Below are 24459 nucleotides of genomic sequence, written 5' to 3'. Positions count from 1 at the left end.
TCAACATTGTGCCGATAGATAATACTGCATCAGACACTTTAAAATCAGTTACAAGGGTAGATCTTATACAGAGTCTTTTTACTGTAATTAATATTACCAAGTGATAGACCAAGAAATCCACAAATGAAATGGAAGATGTCCAAAAAAGGAAGATTCTGGTCATTACATTCCAGGCAGCGTGAAAGCCAGAGTCTGTGATGAGAATCTCACAGCAGTGGGCACGCCGTGACTACATATGTGCAGACATGCACACACCGTGGAGCTGACAAGTGCACAGGACTTAGTATCAGGAGACGTGGGTTCCAGTTCTGCTCTTCCTTCTTGTTTGTCCTTGAGCAAGTGATTTGACCTCTCTGGGACTCAGATGCCTGGTATATAAAGGTTGAGACTAAGTGAGATCTCAGCTTTGAATTCTAGAATTCTTGATTATGTTAAAGAGAAATAGTTTTCCCCTAATCCTGAATGGATGGATGCTAACTTCCTCCCATGACTATACAGCACCATTAGTAGGAATTGTGTTATACTCCATGATTATAAGAGGACTCTATTGTTTTAATCCTGACTAAAGATCTGAGAATACTGGCATTGACAAGCTTGGAGAAGTGTCAGGATTTTTATTTGAAAGTGGCTACAGTGAAGAATCTAGTAACACTCAATAAAACAAGTTTTTTTTGTTAGAAAGCAGCTCTAGCAAATAACAGATGCTAACTTATTTTTCATCTTTAAATAAATGTACATAGCACTTAAAATCCAAGGAGATGCACGAATTTTCCCCATGTAATTAATGAAACCGCTCCCTTTTACTCTCAAAAATGTCCGAGTTTGGATGCTAAATTATAAGGTCACCCTACTGTTAGGAGATTCCTTTCTGCTTTGCTTAATTCCAAATCCACTTCAAAGATATTCTTCATCTGGTTCTCAAATGTTTCTTCAGATGGGCCTTATGAAAATCAATTGCAACCAGAAGAGTAGATTTTCCTCCTTCTCTCTTTCTAATTTCCTAGCTGCGGCCTTAGTTAAGAGCTGTGTTTGCCAAGGTGATCCAGAATGCTGATGTGATTTCTGCTCTGACAGGTAAAGAGTTCAGAAGTCATTATTCCCCTCCTATGACAAGAAAAAGCTGGACACGTGGCAAATCGAAGACTTTCCTTGCACCCATCTGAGACGTGCAGCCCCAGGGCAAACCGTCCGCCCCAAATCTGGAGAGTTGGTCATAACCAGAAAGCTCCTTGGGGCAGAAGCTACGGGATGCCAAGCTGGCGGGAATATTTAAACCAGCCCTCAGGACCCTCTCTGCCCTCTCTCCCCACCCTGCTTCCTGGAGAACGTCCCTTCCGTTCTCCAGAAGGTTCCAGAACACAGCACAATATATCTTTATGTGTTTTTATCAATCCCAGGGACTCAGGATTGGCATGAAACTTATTAGAGCGAATTTAAAGCATTGCAAAATTTTACTGCAACTTTGAAGAGATTCCTGAGGGATTTTTTTTTTTTTTTTACTTGAAAATTTAATAAAATAACCCCTTGGTCATGAATCTTTCCCCGGGGAAGTTGATGGGGAATTGTGTTCACACCTGCGGTGACGTGTACTCCAGACTCGATTCAATTATAAATCTCTGTGACCTCAACTCACCTACAGATGGCACTGAAAGGCATGAAAACGGTTCAAATCTACTCTAATTACAGTGACGTATACAATTCTGCAAAATCAATGAACAATTCCTGAAGTTGCCATACAGCAAAATGGCGAGGAGTTGCATGAAAACCGAAATCCTCCTTCATTCAATCAACAGGGAAATGTTTTTATTGTCTCTAATTTTCATTTATTTTAAAATCAACTTATAATCATTGTGAATGGACGTCTCTCAGAAAATTCAACTAAACTCACCATCCCTTTTGCTGTTGGCAGCTGCAGGGAGGGGTGTATCTGTTGAAACCTCACTCTCTCAGGAGAACACAGAGGGATGCATTCTGTCTTCCTAACTGAGGACCCACTATCCTGCGAGAGAACATCTTAGCGCAGCGAAAGGCTGTTCCTTCCCAGCACCACGAAGACTCCAACCCGCTCCTGTTAAAGCCCCGGCCAGGGTCATTCTGTGTCTGTTTTTGCTGGAGGTGATCTTGGAGGCAGCCCCTCCTCCTGGTGCTTTGTCCCGGGAAAAGCCGCCTCTCCTCGGCCTGTCTGGGGCCTGTTTCCCACCCTCTCAAAGTCCCGAGACTCTCATGCTAGGAGACCCTTAAATCTGTGAAAAGCAACACAGTGCAGAGCGTTCACGGTACAGACCCTGAAAGGAACACACGGATTCCCAGCTTTTATTAGACGGGTAACAGCAGCTCCAGTGCTGTCTTTGTAACGTCCTAGAATTGGAGGACAAAACAGCAAAATCTTCAGAATCATAAAACCTGTACTGCCATAAAATAAACGTCTGTCCGTCTTAGATCATTGTAAGACCCAGGCTGTATTCTTCCTCTAGGGCCTGGGTGTCAAAGGTGTTTTCCTTCATGGAACAGGGGCTGGTCTTGTCTCCCGGCTGACCTTGGCCCACTTCAGCCATGGACCCAATGTGATGGTTGTTCTGATCCGTTCCTGTCGTGAAAGGAAAACGTGTCCGAAGGACTTCAAATAACTGCCTAGAGCGTGTTGGCAGGAGGAAGCACCTGGCCCCTTGGGCCAGAGCTTCTGGGGCCTTCTGCCCGCCGCCCTGTTGCGGCTCACCTGTTGGTCCTGGGTCTCCTCTTTAGCCAAATCCCCGCTGTTTGTTTTAAAGCCCAGTGGGCAGGTGCCCAGCCCAGGCCAGAGCAGCTGTGGGATCAGGCCTCTGACTCTGTTCCTAACTCCTGATTTCTGCTCCAGACTCATCCCTGGGTGAGGCAGCTTCGCGTTCTGTTCATTTCTCTCGCCAGGAAAAGCGTTCTGGACCAGGGGGAGACCGCCTCTGTTTCATCTCCTGAGTGTCACCGGGTTAGATGCAGCCCAGAGAACCTGGCGTGGGCTCAGGGCATGGGGAGACTCCGGCTGGGCCTCTGCAGCCGGATCCCAGGTGAGGGCCCCGCACAGGAGCCACGGTGCCCGGTGGGGCACACACGCTTCCCGGGAAGAGGGGAGCAGTTCCCAGCAATCACAGGGCCGACTGAGCCTCAGGGTTTTGCCCAAATCCTTGTGCTGTGCTGTATTACCATGCAGGCTGAAATCTCTCTTCAGGAGAAAATAACCCACGCCTCTCTGCTCTGTGTTTTGCATTTCACTGTTGGGTTTTGTTTGTTTGTTTGGTAGCTGGTTAGTTATAATATTCCCAGGGGGAAAGACATCAGCTATTACGATGGGGTAAATTACCAGCTGTCGCATCACACCTCAGGTACCATCCTTTAAGGTGGACAGTCAGTGGCTTGGTGTCAGGAAAATGATTAAGCCCCAAAGCTCAGGGAAATTTCTGTGTGAAAAAACAAAGGAAAAAGCTAGAATCAATTATAACCTGGATAAATTGTTAACAGGGCCTTTAAGTTCTCTCTTAACTAAATCGTAGTGAAATCTGAAAAACAAAAGCAAAAACTAATCTTAACTGGAAGGTGACTTCTTTTTTATTTTTTAAATTGAAGTACAGCTGGTTTACAATGTTCCAAGGTGTACAACAAAGTGACTCAGTCATATATACATATTCTTTTTCAGATTCTTTTCCATTACGGAAGATGACTTCTTAACCCAAGGACATACCTCTTAATCTAAGGTATGACAGAGAGAAATAATCACTTCAGGGGCCTATCTTAACATGCCTTTGTGGTCAGAAGAGGGCAAAGAGTGTCAATCAAATTGATAAGTGAAGTGGAGTTTTTTCCATCTATTCTGCATGCGAAGCACATAGGAAATTAGGGTGGGGAATAAGCTTCGGTCGTTTATATTCTAGGCAAACTGCTACTTCGGTTATTTGCAGGTGAAAGTGCCAGTTATCTCAGCTGTGTTTGCTATGGCACGTTTTGAAAAAACATTCAGGTTTAAAACCAATATATGTTAATTAACCCTTTGAGGTTTTTTCCCTTGAGACGTTTTAGACCACAATCGACCCCATTTTTATATAACTTTATGAATAACAATTTGATGTTAATATAAGCATGGACTTATTAAACAAGGAAACTTTATGTAAGTGTTGGGTTCGGTGACACAATATTAACATATAGCTTTATGGTTTTTAGAACTGACACTTGGAATTGAGAGCTGCTATCTTATAAAGCTTAAGTTATTTTGTAACTTTTAAAAGCAGCTATATTATTACACTTTTTCATCAGTTTGTATTTCTGATATGATCTCTTTCATGCTCATTATTAGTGGACTGAAGTTTTGAAAATCAGGCCTTTATCTTATAAAAAAAGATTCTAGGCTGAGGTTATAAATGAAACCAAGTTATTGCAGTTTGATTACTCAAGTCATTTGGTATTAAAAGGACTTCTGGGAGGGATGGGGGAAATGTGCTTCCATTTCATTTATCTTTTCAGTTTTGAATTCGGATTTAAGGTAACGTACAGCCGACAAAAGAGAAGTAACCAGAACCACCACTGGTTCATTCATGTGACAGAACACTAGGTGGCGCTGTCTTCTGCAGGAATTGGCTAGAATTGACCAAGCGTCTCTTTAAACCCATTTGTCAGGGATATGTGTGTTACTTTGTGTTTTCCAGAAGTCAGATAAAAATACTCCCTTCACTTTCTGTTCTTAATGAAGTGTTAACTTTATGAATAAGCACCTACACTTGTAACAAACTGGACTTCTTGAATAACGCAACTCTGAGTAAATGACAGGTTGGTGACTATGGCTTCCGGGTACCAAGACTCAAGGAACTTGTTTACCTTTCAGTTGTTGTTGCTAATAAACTTTAGAACAGTTTTAGATTTACAGAAACATGTCAAAGCTAGTACACCTTGCATCCAGTTCCTCAGTATTAACATCTGGTAACCCTTGTCACAGCCGATGAACTGATGTTGATAACTTACTATTAACTCAAGTCCAGATTTTATCCCGATTTCCTCAGTTTTTCCCTAATGTCCTTTTTCTGTACCAAGATCCCATGCAGGTGACCGCAGGACACGTGGCCGTCCTGTCTCCTCTAGTTTCTCTTGATGACCTTGACGGTTCTGAGGCTACTGGCTGCGAATATTTTAAGATGCCCCTCGGTTTGCACGTGTCTGACGCTTTTCTGGTGGTCGAGCCGGGTTATGGATTTGGTGGCGGAAGACCACCGAGGTGCCGGGCTGTTTCATCACCTGGTGTCACGCAGTTGATATGACCAATCCCTGTGCATGTTGACCTTGGTCACCCGGCTGAAGGGGTGCTTGGCGGGTTTCCCCACCATCAAGGTACCTTTTCCCTCCCTTTCTGTACTGTTTCCTTGGAAGCAAGTCACTTTGCATAGTGAGCACTTAAGGGGGGGATGTGGTGCTTCACCTCTTTGAAGGCCAAGTATCTACATTCATTGTCTGGAAATCTTCTGCGTGGGAAAAATGTCTCTTCTCCTCCATTTATTCACGGAATTATTTATTGATACCAGTGTAGACTCAGGACTATTTATTTTACCCTGTGGTTTATAACCCAGTACTACTTTATTTATTTTGTTACTGAAATTGTTCCAGCTTTGGCCCTTGGGAGATCTTTCAGTTGGCTTCTGTGTCCCTTTGACATATCCCCATCAGTGTGGTTTTTTTCTTTTAAGCAACTTTTAAACTTTTAAATAGATTCTGTTCAGTCTACAAATAGGACTTAGCTCTGTTATTCTGTGAGCATGTCTCTTTTCCATTATTGGAGTAATATGTTAATAATGAAAATCGAAAGATACATGAAAGTAGAAAGGAAAAAGCCCAATTCAATCTTTGTTATTCGTGTGTTCCCTTAAAGTGTTTCTTTTCTCATTTTTATTATTTTGCATACTTTTTTTTGCGGTACGCGGGCCTCTCACTGTTGTGGCCTCTCCCGTTGCGGAGCACAGGCTCCGGACGCGCAGGCCCAGCGGCCATGGCTCACGGGCCCAGCCGCTCCGCGGCATGTGGGATCCTCCCGGACCAGGGCACGAACCCGTGTCCCCTGCACCGGCAGGCGGACTCTCAACCACTGCGCCACCAGGGAAGCCCGCATACTTTTTGACATTTCCTCCTTAAAAAACGGCTCTACTCATTCTTTGTAAATACTTTCGTATTCTGATTATTTCTACTTAACAATACATCATGGATATTTTTCTATCTTATTACGTACGTATCACTTTAAAAGTCCTCCATCGTTTGATTAACCTTGCCTTTAGCGTTGAATTGGCTCGCAAGTATCTTCAGTGCATAATTCTGGATGCAGAGCAGGCCTTTAACACATAGGGACTGAATAAGTTATCTACTGAAATGATCTGTTTCAATATTTTGCAATTATATATAGCGATGAAATGAGTACACTTGAGCCTATAAGGTCTTTAAGCACTTTCACATTATTCACATATTTAAGAATTCTAGAAGTTGAGCTAGGTCCGATAAGAGCAGCAATATTTTTGAAGCCCTTGATTCATAATTAGATTTTACAAAATTGGGCAAATTGTATGACGCTAACCCAGGGAAAGAAAGGGGAAGATATTGTCCAGACTATGCAAATAAGGCAGGGGTCATTGGTTGAGAAGCTAAAAAAAATGAGCCGATTATTAAGAAATAAAGCTTTTCGTAGCAATGACGTCTGATTCAGAGCCTGGGTGTCACCCTTCTCAGCATGAATTCTCACTGCTTTACTGAGAAATTAGGCAACCAACTTAATTCAAGAAAGGACGGGAGGAGGGGACTCCTCATCCTGAGTGGTACTCGTCACCTAAACCTCTCAAGAGCTCTCATAAGTGAGCAGAACAGTGAGAATTCATATTTTTCCCTAAGATCTCTGCTTAATTACACTACACTGCTATCCAAAATGTTCATTAAAAAGTTAACACAGGTACCTGAAAACACCAGAAGCTAGACTCCTACATTTGAAAGGAGGTTGTACATTAAAAGAATGAAAAGAAATCTCTTTCTGTCACTCTTTGTTTCAAAATTATTTTCCTCTCAAAGGAGAGCGTCCAGCCGTTGTTTTGCATTACACGGTGTAATAAACATGGGGGTTTCATTATGGGGATTCCCGTTCAGATGTTAAGCCCCATGCACGTTGTCGACGGGGCCGTGTGTCCGGCGGGGAATCCTCACCCCTGATTCTCCCGTGAGGAGCCTGTGGGGTTACCACTTCTTCCTGCTGCAGTTTTGTCCTCCTGGAGAGGGGACCCTATTTTCTCATCCACAGCTCTTGTCCCAGAAATTTGTATATGTGTGAATTCACTCCTCAAAGGGCTTCTTTGGCACACTATTGACTAACAAGGAGAAAAATATTTATCCTGATGTGATTCTTTTTTTTTATATAAATTTATTTATTTATTTATTTTTGGCTGCGTTGGGTCTTCGTTGCTGCGCGTGGGCTTTCTCTAGTTGTGGTGAGCGGGGGCTACTCTTCGTGGCGGTGCGTGGGCTTCTCATTGCGGTGGCTTCTCTTGTTGCGGAGCACGGGCTCTAGGCGTGCGGGCTTCAGTAGTTGTGGCACGCAGGCTCAGTAGTTGTGGCTCCCGGGCTCTAGAGCACAGGCTCAGTTGCTCCGCAGCATGTGGGATCTTCCCGGACCAGGGCTCGAACCCGAGTCCCCTGCATTGGCAGGCGGATTCTTAACCACTGCACCACCAGGGAAGCCCCTGATTTGATTCTTTGGAGTTGAGAGTTTTCTTCTGATTTTTAAGTTTTTCATGCTCTCTTTTTCTTTATTTCCTACTACAGGCCCGAGCAGCCCTTTGGAGTGTGGCTGGGACATTTTCAAAGCTGTTGACAGATGGGGAGCTGCTCTTTAGAGAGGTAAGTGACAACGTAAATGACTGCGGGGTTGGGGGATGTTTTGGTGCGCGGGGTGGGGGGACGTTCTGGTGAGCGGGGTGGGGGGACGTTCTGGTGGGCGGGGTGGGGGGACGTTCTGGTGAGCGGGGTGGGGGGACGCTCTGGTGGGCGGGGTGGGGGGATGCTCTGGTGAGCGGGGTGGGGGGATGCTCTGGTGAGCGGGGTGGGGGGATGTTCTGGTGAGCGGGGTGGGGGGATGTTCTGGTGCGCGGGGTGGGGGGATGTTCTGGTGCGCGGGGTGGGGGGACGTTCTGGTGGGCGGGGTGGGGGGACGTTCTGGTGAGCGGGGTGGGGGGACGCTCTGGTGAGCGGGGTGGGGGGACGCTCTGGTGAGCGGGGTGGGGGGACGTTCTGGTGAGCGGGGTGGGGGGATGTTCTTTCTGGTGAGCGGGGTGGGGGGATATTCTTTCTGGTGAGCGGGGTGGGGGGATGTTCTGGTGAGCGGGGTGGGGGGATGTTCTTTCTGGTGAGCGGGGTGGGGGGATATTCTTTCTGGTGAGCGGGGTGGGGGGATGTTCTGGTGAGCGGGGTGGGGGGATGTTCTGGTCCGGGCGTCCTCAAAATGAAGTACATTCCAACGAGTCCAGCACCCAGCATGGTGCCCGGCACAGGGCAGGTAATTGATAACTAGCCATTGATTGAATACGTGAATGAATACCTGGTATTTTATTGGTATACGTTTCCCATAGTGGAGATTAATTCATCCTATTTCCCATCCACGAGTTCTGGCTTCTTTAGGAAAAGGAACTCATTTTAAATGATGACATCAACAACAAAATACTACAGTTTCTGAGGACTGTGGCAAAAAATAATAGGAAAGTGTTCTGTCTCCCAAAATAGCCATGTTTCAAAAAAGAAAAAACAGCTTGGCATACTTAACATGTCCCTTGGAGTAAAGATGCAGTGGAAGATGACGGCTTCCCACGATAACTACTACCTGTGTGTGCGCGTGTGCATGTGACCGTGGACAGAAACCCACGTGCTCCTTGCGTTTTCCCAGCACGAGAAGCAAAGATGCCCCGAGGTTATCACCTTGGCTGCAGGGCCCACTCTGTCCAGTTTGCTCCTCCCTCTGGGGCTGTTGGGCCCTGGGTGGGCTCAACGGGCACTCCCTCACCTGGGCTGTTCCTCTCCTGCCCTCTCCCGCCCTCCCCCGCCCTCTCCCGCCCTCTCCTGCCCTCTCCTGCCAAGCCCCACACCCCGCGTCTTGGTACACTTGGCTCACAGCGTGGTCTGTCTGTGCAGTGATTCTGGTGACAGCCTTTCCTGCCGACCCCAGCACACAGTCCACTGCGGACTGGGACGTGCTTGCCTCCGTGGCCCCGTGCTCACGGCAGGGTAGGACTGGGGGAGCCAAGGCTCTGAGAGGCGTGGGCGTCCTGGGTTAGGTTGGATGGGTGGTGCCAGCCGCCAGGCCAGGCTGTGCGGGGTCCTCGGCCCCTTGGCACCTGCGAGAAGGGCCCGCGTGCTGAGCCAGCTCTGACGTGTCGCAGGGAAGCCTGGGCTCATAACCTGCCTCCGCACTGGGTGCAGCTGGGGGTCATCTGTCCACCTTTCTAGCTCGTGTTCTCTGTTTCCCAAGACTGAGTGTTACGGCTGGTTTGTGTCCCCCGAAATTTCATATGGTGAAGTCCTAACCCTCAGTAACTCAGTGTGTTTGCAGATGGGGTCTTTACAGAGGTAGCGAAGTTAAAATGAGTCTGTGAGGGTAGGTCCTCATCTGATGTGACTGTTGTCCTTATAAGGAGAGGTGATTAGGACACAGATGTGCACGGAGGGAAGCCGAAGTGAGGACACAGGGAGAAGGCGGCCATCTGCCAGCCCAGGAGAGAGGCCTCAGGAGGAGCCCACCCTGCCGACACCTTGATCTTGGACTCCCAGCCTCCAGAACTCTGAGAGGTGAATGATTGTCGTTTAAGCTGCCCGTGTGTGGTGCTTGTTACAGCAGCCCTGGCAAACTAACCACTGGCTTTGATAGAGGCCCCAGAAGATTCCGGGCCGGGGCAGGAGTGTCCCCAGAGGTGACCAGGGCACAGCTTCCGGTGTCAGCAGGTGACCAGCGCAGGCAGCTCTGGGTGATGCTGTCTCCTCCCAGGGTACCAGGGGGACCTCCTGAGGCCATGAGGAAAGCTCTGAGCAGCCTCTCCTTGGCTTGCAGATGCCGTGTTCCCGGGTGTCTTCACGTGGTCCTCCCTCTGTGTGTGCTCTGTTTCCTCCCACGATGGTCTGGTATTAGGGGCCTACCCGGGACACCATCTAAGCTTAACTGATTACGTCTGTAATGACCCTGTTTCCAAACGAGGTCCCATTCCGAGGTCCTGGAGGTTGCGACTTCAACATACCATTCTGGGATGACACAAGTCAACCCATAACTGTTGCCAACCCCCAAATCTAATTCCCTAGTTTAGTTTCTCAGGGTTATAATTTGAATATTTAAATCAATATCACAGATGGGAGAGGTTGCTAAAAATTAGAAAAAACCCACCCAATCTAGAGAAACCCGATCTCTGGGTGCCGGGCAAGGGTCAGGGGGGTGGTCTGCGTCCACAGTGCCCCCAGAGCAGCCCTGGGGAGTCTGGGAGCTTAGCCTTTCTCCACTTTCCCGCCGTAACAGCTTCCTCGTGGGCTTTCCTGTCCATCCACCCCTCACAGTGCTGGCCGACTGGACTTCATCACGTCTTTATTTCACGAACACACTGACGTCACTGTTTGCCTGACTCATGAGATGTTACTGCACTCACTTCTTGTAGCAACCGCAGGAAGTGAGTTCTGACCTTACACCTATTTGGGAGCTGAGCTCAGTGAGCAGAGCTGGGCCAGGAGGGCACCGCCCCCAGGCTGTCAAATGCATAGTGCTGCCAGCATGGCTTACCTGGGCCTCCGCCTTCTCTCCTCCTGGGGCCTCATCCCCGTGGACTGCGCCACCCCCCCCCCCCCCACCGCCTGCAGAGCGAAGGTGGCCCAGGGCCAGGCGTATCAGCTGCCGTTCTTGGGCCCCTCCCCAGACCTCCAGCCCAGAACCAGAAGCTCAGCGGGGATGAGAAGGCAGGGATTTGTGATAAGGAGGCGATTCGGAGACACTCTCAAGCTTGAGACTCGTGCCCAAGCTCCGCCCGTCTGGGGGGCTGTGTCCTTGAAGCCCCCGCCGTCCCGGCCCCACCTCCCCCTTCGCTGCAGCCTTTCTCTGAAACTCCCTGCGGCCTCTTCTTCCGCTACTGGCGCTCGGTCCCTCTTCAGAGCCAGTCCCGAGTGTCCCTTCTTTAGGAAGGCTTTTTGCTTTATCTCCGTGCCTGTTCTTGTAACCAGCCCTGCGGTCTCTCCTCAGAAGGATCTTCTTCACCTTCTGTACCTACTTTTTTCTTTATAATAGTTTTCTTGCACTTGCACTGTCATCACTGCACTTGTCCCCTTAAAGCCAGCCATCTGAGACTGTGTTCAGGACTGTGTTCAACAAAGCACTGTATTGAATGACTACTATTAACCCATGGAAAACCTTCTTTAAAACTAAGTACATGGACAAAAAAGAGATTAGGAGTGATGATTCACTTTGGGAAAAAAATGTCTTACAAAGAAGGATTCAAAAGATAATCCTTTAACAGGGCAATTGTTTGAAAATGATTTCTCTCTCCCATCCAAACATCTGGGCTCTGGCTCCCACCGACAGTCTGAAGGCTTCCGTGTCTGCTGTGTTCCCAGTTCTGTCACATGTACCCGCCTGCCCACATCAGAGAGACTCTCTCAGGGCACTTAGATTTGGGAGTCCGCCATCTAGCGCTCAGAGTTGAATGGAACGCTCCTGCGTGGTCTGACTTTCGTGAAAGCGCATCTCTTTTTGTTCGTGGTCCTTTGCCAGCCACTTCACTCTTGATTTCAGCAACCACAGCTCACTGGCGGCTCTGTGGGTGACTAAAACCACCAGACGCCTCTCCTCACTTGAACTGTGAAGTCTCAGACCGCCCTGATATGCGTCTGATCAGAGAGTATGTTGATGACTCTGTTGTTTCTAACAGATGCATAAATACTTTGCATCCTGGAACATGGCTGCATCAGATGAGTTTTGAGTAACCACAACCCCCACGTCATCTATTTGAACTGGACTCACCACTGACGCTGAAAGGTCTTGAAAGGTCTTGCCTGCCCTCCAAGCCCTCTGGCCCGTCCCCTTCGCCACAAAAGCCCAAAATACTCCAAACCACGTTTTTAAAGAACGCATTTGGTGGTAAAACCTGATCCAGAGCTATTTATAGGCTCTATTCATCCCACTTCCTGTGAATTCAGGCATTTTTCCCTGCAGAAATGTTTTATTTGATTAATGGTTTCTTCTCTAGTGTTCACTGAGGGTTTGCCACCAAATATTCATGGTATTAACCTCTTAAATAAAAACAAAAACAAAAAACAAACCTTAAATCAAAAACACATCTGACCCTGAGGGTAGCAGATGAGGGCTTAAGGACTTGTCTGAGCCCCAGCATAAGTGTAATTTAAAAAAATTCACAGATTGTTTTCTTGCTTTGTGGCACGGTAGTGACTTTTGGTGCCGTAAATAGAGCCACCTTTGGTTCTAGAAGTTCTGTATTGACATTGCACATTGGCCAATCCAGATGATATCTGACAAATCTCTCCAACAGCCTAGAGATGGAAGCCACCAAGACTGCCCCCATCATTTCCAGATTTAAGGGAAATATTCACTATCACTCGGTGACCATCTCGGGAGCCTTGGGACATTTTTGGCACTTGCTCCTACTCAAAGAATTTAGATTCTTAAGAACACAGGAAATTAAATTGGAAGGCTTTCCTCCTACACATTTGTCATACTAGAACTTTCTGGGATAAAATTTTATCAGTTTAAAACAGTTTCATGATATGAAATGGAGCACAAATGTTATCAAAGCATCTTATTCAAAAGCGTAGTCTCTGTTAAGTTGTCTTTTTAAAAAGTGTGAATGGTGAGTTAAATTATTGCGTGACTTTTCTCCCCAAATTAAAATTTTTAGAAGAAGTTTCCTCTCACATCTGTGTGGACTCCAGTGGGGCATTTTTAAAGTAATTCCTTTGCCCACTTAGATTATCCAACTGAGTCAGGATTATTCCACGGTAAAGGTATTTCACTTGTTTTATTTTGCAAGAAAACATGAAGAGAAGCCAATCTATTCCTTTTGTGGCCCTGAATGCCTCTGATTTCTCAGCCATGCAATAGTGACAGTACCATTCAGAACTTCAGGAGTGATTGTGTGAGTTCAAGGTAACTTTTTTAGGAGCCAAAGCACAGAAGAGAACAAGGAGAGAGTGGTGGGTGTATGGGTATCTTTGTGTATTTATAGTCATCATTCCCATCAGGAAGAATGGCCAGGTGTCCTCAGTTCATCAGGTAGTCAAAGTGTAGAGATAGAGAACTGAAGTCTCATTCAACCGGCAGAAGTAGAAATGAAGATACAGAGAGGAAAGGTGGGTGGTGTGAGCTCATCTGAGAGATGCTCTGGGCAGAGAACGCAGGAAGCTTGGATGTGGAATGTGGCAGTTAAAATCATAAGGGTGGGGGGCTGAGCAATTGTTTTAATTCAGTGAAGCCTGTCAGATGCTGGTGTTTTGCTACTGAGTACCTTTCAGCAGCTACTGCCCAGGATGTAGTTTGTTTGAGCAAAGGGAAAGCCTTCACCACAGGCAAAATGAGAAATGAGCTTATACTTGTGTTTCAGTGCCCTTGATCTATCCCACTGTGTAAGCAAGTAAATACGGCTCCTCCTTTAACTGACCCCCTTCTACACTCTTGGGACAGGAGTCAAGGCATCTGTGGTGTATGTAGCGTGTCCCCTAAAAGAAGGCCTGGACATGCTTTCCCAGTGGGATTCTGACAGCACCTCGGGAGGCCTTCTTGGAGGGGCTACAGAAGTACCAAGTGTCCCCTCCTCCTTGGGACACGTGTCGTCAGGCCTCTGAGCTTTACTTTAGGTTCTGTGAGCTTCCCGTACCTAAGGAAGGAAAAAGGCATGTTTCCTCCTCCTTCTTCCTCCTTTTTGACTACATCGTCCTCAGGGAAACCGAACTATCTGGGGAAAGAGAAGGTTCTTTTGAGCAGATCACTTTGCAATATGGGTCAAAGCTGGGGGGTGGCTCTCAAGCCTGGGCATGCATTATACTAACCTTAAATTCACTGGGAAGCTTTTCAAGTACACTGACACATCCCCTGCCCACTCCCCCAGGGCAGAACAACAGAGTCAGTGTCTAGGGGTGGGGGGGGGAGGATTCCGGTTTTCAAGTTCTCAGTGACCTGGGACGTGAAGATGTAAGCCAGCCTGCACGCCTCTGCACACCGAGATTAAACAAACACCTACCCAGCCCCTGATTCTGCCTGCCAGGAACCCTAACGGTGCGTGCTGTCCACCGAGCACCCTGTGTATGGGCACAGGCCGAGAGTAAGCCAGGAGGCACGAGGCGACGGAGGAGATGCTGGAAGCAAAGGAGCACAGACTTGACCGAGGGGGACAGTGGAAAGTAAAATGGCCAAAGGAAGCAGAATTGTGAGGAGAAAAACACGGTGAAGATGAATTTAGTAATTTCTTAGAGACTTCTTTTTGCTTTAGGGATTCCTTACACTTTCTCTCCACGCTGGGTCACGTGTGTGATTCTGAACTAAAGCGTGAACAGGTGGGTGTTTGTAGAAGATGCGCCGTGGCGAATCAGGTGACCAGCTATGCAGGCATTAGATGATAATAGTTCACCTGTGTGGAGATGGCTCTTGTGAATTGAGAATTTTAGACTGTTTTAGAAAGGACCGTTTTGTTTTTGTTTTTGTTTTTTTTTTAAAAAAAGATCACACGGGAAAAGAAGTTAAAATTTAGGGAAAGCAAAATATTCCATCCCTTTCCCCAGGCACCCAACATCTAGGCAACACAAACAAAGTGAAATTGTAATGGTGCTTGCTAAGCCTGTTTGAAAACAAATCCTGTTGGGCCCCCATAAAGGGATAATCAGCTGTCCAGCCCAGCAACTCCTCCGTTCTCCAATCTGAAAACACTCAAAAGATGGAGGTAGAACTTGTATACAATTTTTTAAAGGATGTATCTAATGGAATCACCTCTCATCCCACCCCCACCACCTGGTACTCATTTTTATATTGATGACAGTAGGAAATGTTAAACACCAGTGAAAAGCTTCGCGTTACTGGGCCAGGTGTATTAAAATAAAATTAAAAATTGAAATGTTAGGTATATACACAACAGCATAAGTGAAATGTGATGTGATATAGCATTTTCCATTCAAAGCTTTTACAGTAGAAAAACTGAATAAACAAAACCTCTCGTCTCTCTTGCTCCAGTGGCTCAGTGGAGCCTCCTGACTCATTTATTTTCCATCATATCTTCATATAAATAGTCTCACACAGACCTTACACAATTTAGAAAAGATTGCTGAATCACAGAAATAGCCCCCAAATATGGCATTGTTACTTTCTAGAGTTTGACTAAAATGAATACTTGATCATTAAAACAATATTCAAAATCACTTGAAGCAATAAAGAAAATTCTGATGTTTTGTAAGGCCCTAGAAGTTTCTGCAGAGATCAGAATCTTATTGTTCTTCCAAACTACATTGTCCAAAAAAGTCTGGATACAGGAAATTGTGGATTTGAAAAGCTGGACCGTTAAAAAGTATTCCTTCTTCTGGCAGAGCAGTTTCTAAGGCGCCTTTCCAGGGTGGTCTGGGCAAACCCCGGCTGCTGCGGGGGGCGGTCCATGTCGCTTAACACGGCTGCCCTGTCTGTTTGCAGGTGACACTTTCAAGGAAAGAGACCCCCTTTTCCCAGCTGGGGTTCTAAGCGGCCTCCACCGAAGGAAACACTGAACAGTTTCAGATTGCAGGGGGTGGGAGATCACTGAAATCTGGGAACGACACTGAAGCTTCTGACTTCACCTGCAAAATCTAACAGGTTGGATTAGTAAATTTGTTTTTTTTAAACAGAGAAGCTAAAGCCTAGAGAAAATACAAAGAAGCGTCATGAAAGGCATATGTTATTTTACTTTCATAAATGAGTTTAGCTGTGCTCCTGTCTGGGATTTACTGAAATGGCCTCTGAACCTCTGAGTCACACACCCCCTTGTAAACATGAGGCCGACATGGGTGCACTTTTGGTGGGACAGGTGTTGTCTTCTCAGAAGCCCGTGTCCAGAGGTTGGTCTAGCGAGGCCGGACTGCCCACGGGGAGCAGGCCAGGCCACGCACTGGTGGGCAGTGGCCCTTGCGAGCAGAATCCTTTCCCATGGGGGGTGTTCTTCCTGAGTGTTAGCCTTGTGTGTGGGAAGCAGGGGTGGCCGGTGACCCCAGCCCAGGAAATAACTAGTGAGCAGGGATTGTTACGTTTTCCTTCCTAAGGAGGCAGCCGTCCCGTGAGTGGCCCGAGTCCCCTGCGCCCTAAGGCTGCTGCTGGTACTGGCCCTCCGTGGCCGTGTAGAAGTCGTCCAGGACGCTCTGCAGGTAGTCGAACGTGGGCCTCTCCTCGGCCTTTTCTTTCCAGCACATTTTCATGATGTCGTAGAGCTCGTCCGGGCAGTTCTCCATGCGGGGCATCCGGTAGCCCTGTGACAGGGCGGTCATCACGTCGGCGTTCGTTCTCCCTGAGGCCGAGAAACCACAGGTACCATTTAGAAGCCTGACCCAGGCTCGCGCGCTGCAGTGGTCCCCACCTCCTGCCTCTGTGGTTGAAGCAAAGCTTCGGAGGCTGCCGCGGGCTGAGCTGTGTTCCCACCATGCCCTCCCCTGCAAACCCCTAGGTTGCACTCCTAGCCCCCAGGACCTCAGAATGTGACTGCATTTAGAGCTAAGGCCTTTAAAGGGGTGATCAAGTCAAAATGAACCCTTTAGGGTGGTCCCTAACTGCCTCTGACTGGTGTCCTTGTAAGAAGAGGAGATTAGGAAAGGTCGGGGGAGACACGTGGAGAAGACGGCCGTCTCAAGCCAAGGACAAGCCTCGAGAGAAAGCAAGCCTGCCGACACCTTGATCTTGGACTTGCGGCCTCCAGAACCAGGAGAAAATAAATTTCTGTCATTTGAGCCACTCAGTTTGTGGCATTGTGTGCTGGCAGCTCTGAAAACTGGTACAGAGGCTAAGGAAATTTCTGTAAGCGATGAAATAAATGTTAGTACGAAGGCGGTCAAGGCACCATTCAGTTGCCAAAGTGAAAACAGGCAACCGTGGTAAACGGAAGACAAAGTGAGTTCTAATGACAAAGGACACTGGACTTGACAGACCTTGTGAATGAACAGCCCAATCCTAACACTTAATCTCACTTTCTTCTGTAGTATTTTTTTCCAGCTTCTACCTGTAATACCAAAAAGATCATTTTCCCGTACAGTATCTCCTACCAATACTTTTCAGAATTAGCTTGTCATCGTGAGTGTACTTGAAGAAGTCAGGATCCTTAAGTCAGCCGGACCAAGTGCTTAATCCCCACTCCTCAGATGGTCCCGGCCTTCCGTACAGTAAGAGGCAGAGTCCGCCAGGCTGTGGGGAAGAGCACATCTCAACAGCCGGCGGGGGAAGCAGGCTGCCCGCTCTTCCTACGGGGCTCTGCGAGAGAGCTGACCACGGAGGATGGCGTCTACTGTGGTCACATGTCTCAGGGCAGTTCAGATGCTGAACTGTCCATCTTTGATACTGAGAATGGCTTTAAGGAAGAAAAGGTCATTTTAATAACATTTTCCTCCAGTGCTAAAGTGGGATATCGAGACATGCTCCTTTGGCAGTTCTAGCAGGACTTATCCACAGCTGGGTGTTTGGCCTATTTTGTGGCTACCTTATTCTGTAGGGACATGGGCTCCTCTAGTGAGGAGCTGTTCCTCATGTGGCATATTTTCACGCGTAGAATGCATATAATATCTGGCACACGGGGAGCTCCATTCACCCCAACCATTCCCTTTCCATAGTTATCTCCTTTCCATAGCCATAGATTTTACCACTAGTGGTCACTGGAAAGATCCTAAAAGGTAACTAGACAGTTTAGGGGAAACATCTTTGACTTGACTGGAAACAGAACCTTCTTTTGAATTTATTCTCGAATCCGTGTTTTTCAAATTGTGCGTCACCACCCATTTGGGATCAATAAATTGATTTTGGGGGAGCTACCAGTATTTAAAAATATAAATTACCAATATAATAGAGTAAACTAGAAAAGATCAGAGTGCGCTGTACATGGCAAAGGTCAGTGTGGTCTTGTGAAACTTTTGTTTTATATATGGAACGGGTTTCTGTCTATTTCTTACTGTGGGTCATAATCAGTGACCTCTGAACTCCTTTGCCCTTAACTAACCTTTCTTCTTCTAAGGACACAGTGACTGAAGGGCCCTGCCTGGATTTAAAGCCCTGAAAAAAGACACGACTATTTCTGTCTTGGAAGAGCCCTTGTTTGTGAAATGGGAAGATCCAAGCCAACCTTATAACTGTTAAGATCTCTTGAAAGTTGTTTACATGGTGAATTAATTTTGCTCAAGTCTACTTCTGCAACATCATCTTCAAATATTTGTGTAACGGGAATGTTCTAACTGGAACACTTCATTTGCTTCTCATTGCTTGAAGCCAAGGGGCTGATTTGCATCGCTTTCTTTAATTGGGCTCCTGGTCTCCATAAATTATGTGGCTTCAGCATTGCTCTGGCTTCTGTAACTAGCCAAGCTCACTTGGATAAATTTCTGAAGAAATATCCGTGTTTACTTCTACATGGGCGTTGGGGAAAGTTCTGGGGTCCTGGCAGGAGGATTAATATCCTCCTGGATTAATATCCAGGATAAAGGAAACAGCCGCTGGACCTGCAAGGCTGGGTAGGAATACCTCTTTCACCTCCTTCCTGGAGAAGCCCCAGTTGCATAAAAGGTCAGAACGTGCCCACAGAAGATAAATAAACCTTTCTAGGGCCCACGCTGCTGCACTGCAGATTTTTTTCTTCCTTGTTCTTATATGTTCTCCTAACTCCGAAGAACTCTCTCAATGATGCAGAGGAAGGCCAGGCACGCTCCAGCCTGCCTGGGGAATCTGACTTGATAAGAGGAATAAAAAGAAGGAAATCTGAAGTCTGTCTTTTTATGTACAAGTAAATCTACCAACAAAATACGGCTATCAACGGACAAGTCTGATGGAAGAAAGAAAGAGAGGAGAGAGACCTTGACCGAACCCTAAGATTAAACCCGGTGCCGGTCTGTTGTTAGGTTGAAGAAGGCAAACACCCACTGGCTGGTGATCTTTAAAGGCAAGCAACTGCATATTCCATCCTCCCTCCTTTCGACAAGCGTGTAGTGAGTACTTCCTACGGGTCATGAGCTGGCACTAAGCTCTGAGAGGTACAAAGATGACTAAGACAGAGTCCTGTCCTCAAATGGCACACAGCCCGGTGGGGAAGCCAGCTCAGGAGGCGGAGCTGGGGGGTGGGCAGGAGGTGACATCTGGAGTCGGTAGGAATTGGCAGAGACTAAACGGTGGTGAGGGAGCAAGGGAGGGAGAAGAACGCAGTAGAGCAGAGATGAGAAAAGGGACGGGGGTTGGCTACAGGAGACAGAAGCCCGGGCACTCCAGGAACCAGGATGATCTTTAACGACAGAGCGAATCTGTATGTGTGAGCCAAGGAAGTAGAGCCGGCCCGGGACCGCAGGCTCCCACCCAGTGGCAAATTATTTTTTTCTGAGCGCTGCTTGTGACGAAGCATTTGCAGCACGACGAGTTTCCTGATTCTGGTTCACATATAGCTTAAGATGCTATAGATATACCTGGCAAGAAGCAGCCAGAAAAGACACGATGCTTCCGAAAGCTTCGTCTTTTTCAAACCTCCTTTCTCTTTATAAGAGCGAAGCAAAACAAACCCCCAACCACAAAGGTCCCCTCTAGTTTCTTTAGAAAATTGCTATACAAATATGACTAGAGTGTTGCTTTTAAGATAGTGAAGGATCTTTTTGCCCCACCTCCCTTTTTCCCTTTAATTCATTCCCAAACCAAAAGAGAACACGAAAGAGAAGAACGGCGTCTCTGATGTAATCGGGAGACACCTGTCAGCCAGAGGCAGAAGTGGTCTGAGCCCAGAGGAGGAACGTGACCCGAGCGCCCGCCAGAGAGAAGTCAGCAGTGGATGTCTGGTCACCACGTCTTGGGACGGGGCGCTCCTGGGCTGAGGTCGGTGCTGCAGGCAGGCCTGGACCTGGAATCCGCCTCGCAGGTGCCCAGGATAACGCCGGAGGGATGGAAGGAGAGAAGCTCCAGGCCCAGTGGACGGAGTGCAGGGGGCGTGGAGGACACTGGGAGCAAGGAGAGTGAGGCGCACCTGGCCCGGGCCACAGCCGGGCTGCACCTGAGGACGCCAAGCTGAGTGAAATGAACCCGGCACAAAAGGACACATACGGTACGATTCCACTTACAGGAGCGCCGAGAGCAGTGCAATTCCTAGAGACGGAAGGTAGCACAGAGGTGACCAGGGGCTGGGGGGGGGAGGCGGAATGGGGACTTAGTGTCTAATGACCCGAAGGACCACAGTATCGGTTTGGGAAGATGAAAAAGTTCTGGAAATGAGCAGTGGTGATGGTCGCACAGCACTGTGGATGTACTTAACGCCACTGAACCACACACTTAACAATGGTTACGATGGTAAATGTTATTCTGTGTTTCTTTTACCACAATAAGAAAACCCACAACAGCAGCAAAGAAAGACGCTGATGTCCGCTCCCAGGGCGCCTCCGGAACGCTGATGGCCAGGCGGTGCTCCCACCGGCAGGGCCTGGAAGATCCTCTTCAGAAGGAACTAAACAGTCCCAGAGAACAGACCTGAAGATACTGCCGGGTGAGGATGCTGACAGTGAGCCCGGTGGTCCAGAGGCCCTTGTTCCACAAGACGTCTCACCGAAGCAAGGGGGAGAAGGTAAGCCTCAGAGGAGGACAGAGGACAGGATGACAGGGACAGAAGCGTAGACAGGGGGCTCTGACGATCACCCCAGAAGGTCTACTGTCCTACCAGTGAGTGATTTGGAAAGAGGCAAGGAGCGAATTTTCAAAGAAGCAATATACGAAAACTTCCCAAAATCTATGGCTACAAGTTTCCAAATCAAAAGAACAAAACAGGTACCGAGCTGACATAAAAATGACAGAAGTGTCACACCAAGGTACATGGCCATAAATCTCAGGGACAAAGAAGGATCTCGAATGCTTCCATAGAGGAAACGGGATCCTAGGGAGGAGACAGTACAGAAGCCATCAGCCTTCAGGGCAGCCACTCGGAAAGCTGAGGTCAGTGGAAGAAGTTGCTTAAAATTCTAGGTGAGGACGTTTGATGAACTAGCGTTCGTAACATAAACAAATTTGGTAACTGGCCTTATTTAGCTGTTTAAGTATATTTAGGGCACGAGTCTCTCCAGAAGAAGTCCTATTTGGAGCGGAGTGTATCTTCTAGGTACGAACTAGAAGAATATTATCTTTGATGCCTCCAATTTTCACGAGGCAATCTCCAAAGTCGAGCACGCAACAATCATGATCTGTTTACTCATTCGGCGTCCCCACCCATGAGGGGAGAGTGCTTCACGGCAAGAGCTTTCGGTCTAGGGGCTGCACATTTAAAAGCATAACAATAAAATAGGGTTGAAATGGACTAACAGTAAACGAAGACAAAGGAGTTTTGAGATTTGCCCCCAATACAACGACTAGGTGCAAAGCCCTTTCCTAAAAAGCAGGTGATGGAAAAGCCCTTTTCTGCATTACACCCCATGTGCACAGAAGTTCGCGGCGCCAGCTGTGCCAGTTCAAAGCGTCTGTTCAGCGAGTAGGACTGCAAATGGGAAACGACACTCCCGTGCTCCACTAGCGCTTACTTCGTATTTGACGACCAGAGTTTTGATAAGTTTACTAACAACATTGTACATTTTATTCTCACACTCCCAGGGTCTGTTTTCTGTGGCTGCTATCCGTTTGGGCATCCAGTCACTCTGTGTACTTGGTACAGCTCTAGTTATATACGCCTTGATATTCCTGGGATGTCTCTGACGGATGCACCAGAAATTGAGAACAGTGGCTGCCTTGGGAGCAGGGGTTGCGTGGCTGCAGACAGACGCACCTGTCACCTTACACCTCTTTGTACCTCTTGGACTTAGAACCGTGTGACCATATTCTTATTTAATAATAACTAAAATGGAGGAAAATCTTGACTTAGGAAAGAACAGTCTGCGTATAATATTTAGAACGATGAACAGCAAATGTTAGGATAAATTGCCAGGATTCCCGAAAGCCAGTGCGTCTCAGGAGCCGACAAGGGTGAGGCCCTGGGGGCAAGTTCCCATCAGAAGCCTCTTGCACTACCTGATTTTTTAAATATATTTTTTAGACAAGAAGTAAAATATTTAATAAAAACATACTTGTAAAAAGTTAGCCGCTTCAGGAATTTATCAAGAAAAAAATAATGTAACCTGTTATTTCATTGCTCAAGGATAGTAACATTTTGATATATTACACCTTTTAGTCTTTTTTTTTCCTCTGTTCATTTTATAGGAGACTTTCTTATTTCTCTTCTGTTTTTATTCCCCTTTTCTTTCTCTTAGTGCCTTTTTATTTTGCAAAGCTAGGCCTATAGCTTCTAAACCACACAAAAAAGAGACATGTCCAGCGCTTTTCCGGGTAAAGAAAGTATTCTCCGATAACTTAATTGTCAGTGGGCCTGTCGGAAGCAGTTTTATAACAGTGATGGGACTGGCATGTACTGTCTATGTTCACCAGTGTCCATGCTCTCTATGGATCGAGTCCTCTGATAATTAAGTAAGTAGGACTGTCCGCTCTGTTCACATGTCCTAATGCTAGAGGCTCTCATAGCATACAACGCTTGTGACTGGGAAACCTCATCAACCCAGAACTCCCGAAAGGATGACACATCCCTGGTCCTATCAGAGGACAAGAGACTGCAGAATAGACCAACGGATGCTCTCTGGTTGGTCCTATCAGGTTTGTGTGTGTGTGTGTGTGCGATCCTCACTGCTTTTCTCCTGGTTATTTTATAATTTTTATGGTTTTTCACCCCGAGCATTTTCTAATCGTGGGCATTGAGCACAGCAGGTCAGGCTGAGAAGGCCGGGATTCCGCAGCGGCTCTGCCAGGAGCTCGTGATGCAGTTCTGGGCAAGAGTCCCCGTCTCAGAGCCTCAGGGCCTCGTCTGGCATCACTGTGGAGCATGTGGCACATACCACACAACACGTGTGAGGCTGTATGTTCACCTGATCAGATGTCATATATATAAATAAAATCTTTCTCTATAGGTTATAGGTTATAGATATATAATGTCAGATATCCGGGCTGATCAGGAAATACTGTCCCCATTTTGCAGGGGTGCTGTTCATGAACTTCAGTGTCTAGAACAGAGCGGCCGTCAGAATATGAAATGCGGGCACCAGAGGGGCTTCACGGTACAGTCAGCCCACTGCACAGGCACCACTGAAGGCCTTCCCCTCCGGCTGGCCCCCCGGGCCCCAGCTTCTCTACGGCTCAACCCCGAAGGGCAGTGAGGGCGACGAGGAGCGCAAAGGCCGTGCGACTGCTCTGTCTCAAAGCTCCCGAAGCCCCTGCGTGGCCCCTGAGGCTCGCGTCCGCTCCCGCCCAGCTCCGCGCCTCCAGCCCCTGATCGGGACCCCGTGGGCCACCCAGGCCCTCCTGTCAAGTCCCCGAGTTCCCTGCTGCTGCCGGGATCACTGTTTAGAACCTGCAGCCCTGCCCCACCCCCCGATCCCTACACCACCGTGCCCCCTCCATGGCGCCCCTCCCATCCTGCGCACTGGCCCTATTACCAGTGATTATTATTAGTGATTGTTATCAGTCTCTCCCTCCTCAGGTATTAGCTCTCAAGGGCAAAAGCTGGGACTGCTCCATCCGGGCACCTCGTGAGTGCCTGGGCTCCCTCAGATATTTTTTGAACGAGGGCATGACTTAAACATTAAAGATTTAATTTAAAATTGGCCGTATCCATTCATTTTGTTAAAAGCCAAACATTAACAAGAATGTGACAGCTTGGGGAAAAATCCCTCTTCTTGCACATTCCAGCATGGATCCTGGAAAAAGGGAGAGCTGGGAGAATCTGGCTCTGAGGAGGTTAGGAATCCGGAAATACTGAACGATGTCCCCACGTCCAGTAAGTCAAAGATCTGAAGAATCTGTCACTCACACACAGAGGTGGTTATTGCCTGACGAGGCAGAGACTCCAAAGTCCCTTGTGTGAACTTCTGTTTCAAAACTGACCGAGAAAGAATTGTAAAAGCCTTATCTTGGGAGGGGCACCTGTGTCTAACCCTCTAATGCATCCTTATCAGCAGTACCTGTGATGGTGCCAGGCACATTCTAGGCAGCAAGGTGTGGAACTGATTAGCGAAGCAAAAGAATATACGCTCCATCAGGCAAGAGGGCAGAGAAGTTTCTAAGCATATCTTAGGACACCTTCCAGTAACGACAGTCAAAATAAAGTTCTAGCACTGTGGGCTTACTTTACTTTTGGATATAAGTTTATCTTTTTATGACTCGTGACACTTGCTTTTTTCTCATATATA

General features: G+C 47.4%; 1 protein-coding gene and 1 long non-coding RNA gene across 6 annotated transcripts in view; one reads left to right on the top strand and one right to left on the bottom strand.

Moving 5' to 3' along the window:
- Positions 1-3699: 3699 nt before the first annotated feature.
- On the top strand, positions 3700-24119 carry LOC132440443 (uncharacterized). The gene is made up of 3 exons (XR_009522579.1): positions 3700-3725; positions 7807-7881; positions 23250-24119. It is a non-coding gene; the product is annotated as an uncharacterized lncRNA (long non-coding RNA).
- LYN (LYN proto-oncogene, Src family tyrosine kinase) overlaps positions 14943-24459 on the bottom strand; it is a 112288-nt gene continuing 102771 nt past the window's right edge. For all 5 annotated transcript variants that reach the window (XM_060035390.1, XM_060035391.1, XM_060035394.1 and 2 more), the window contains one exon: positions 14943-16529. In XM_060035390.1, the coding sequence (XP_059891373.1) occupies positions 16327-16529 (203 nt within the window). In that variant the 3' untranslated portion in view covers positions 14943-16326. The remainder of the gene's footprint in view (positions 16530-24459) is intronic.

This window comes from Delphinus delphis, chromosome 17 (genome assembly GCF_949987515.2).
Source record: "Delphinus delphis chromosome 17, mDelDel1.2, whole genome shotgun sequence".
NCBI lineage: Eukaryota > Metazoa > Chordata > Mammalia > Artiodactyla > Delphinidae > Delphinus > Delphinus delphis.
The sequence above is the reverse complement of the archived record's forward strand: the minus strand, read 5'-3'. Positions and strand labels throughout refer to the sequence as shown.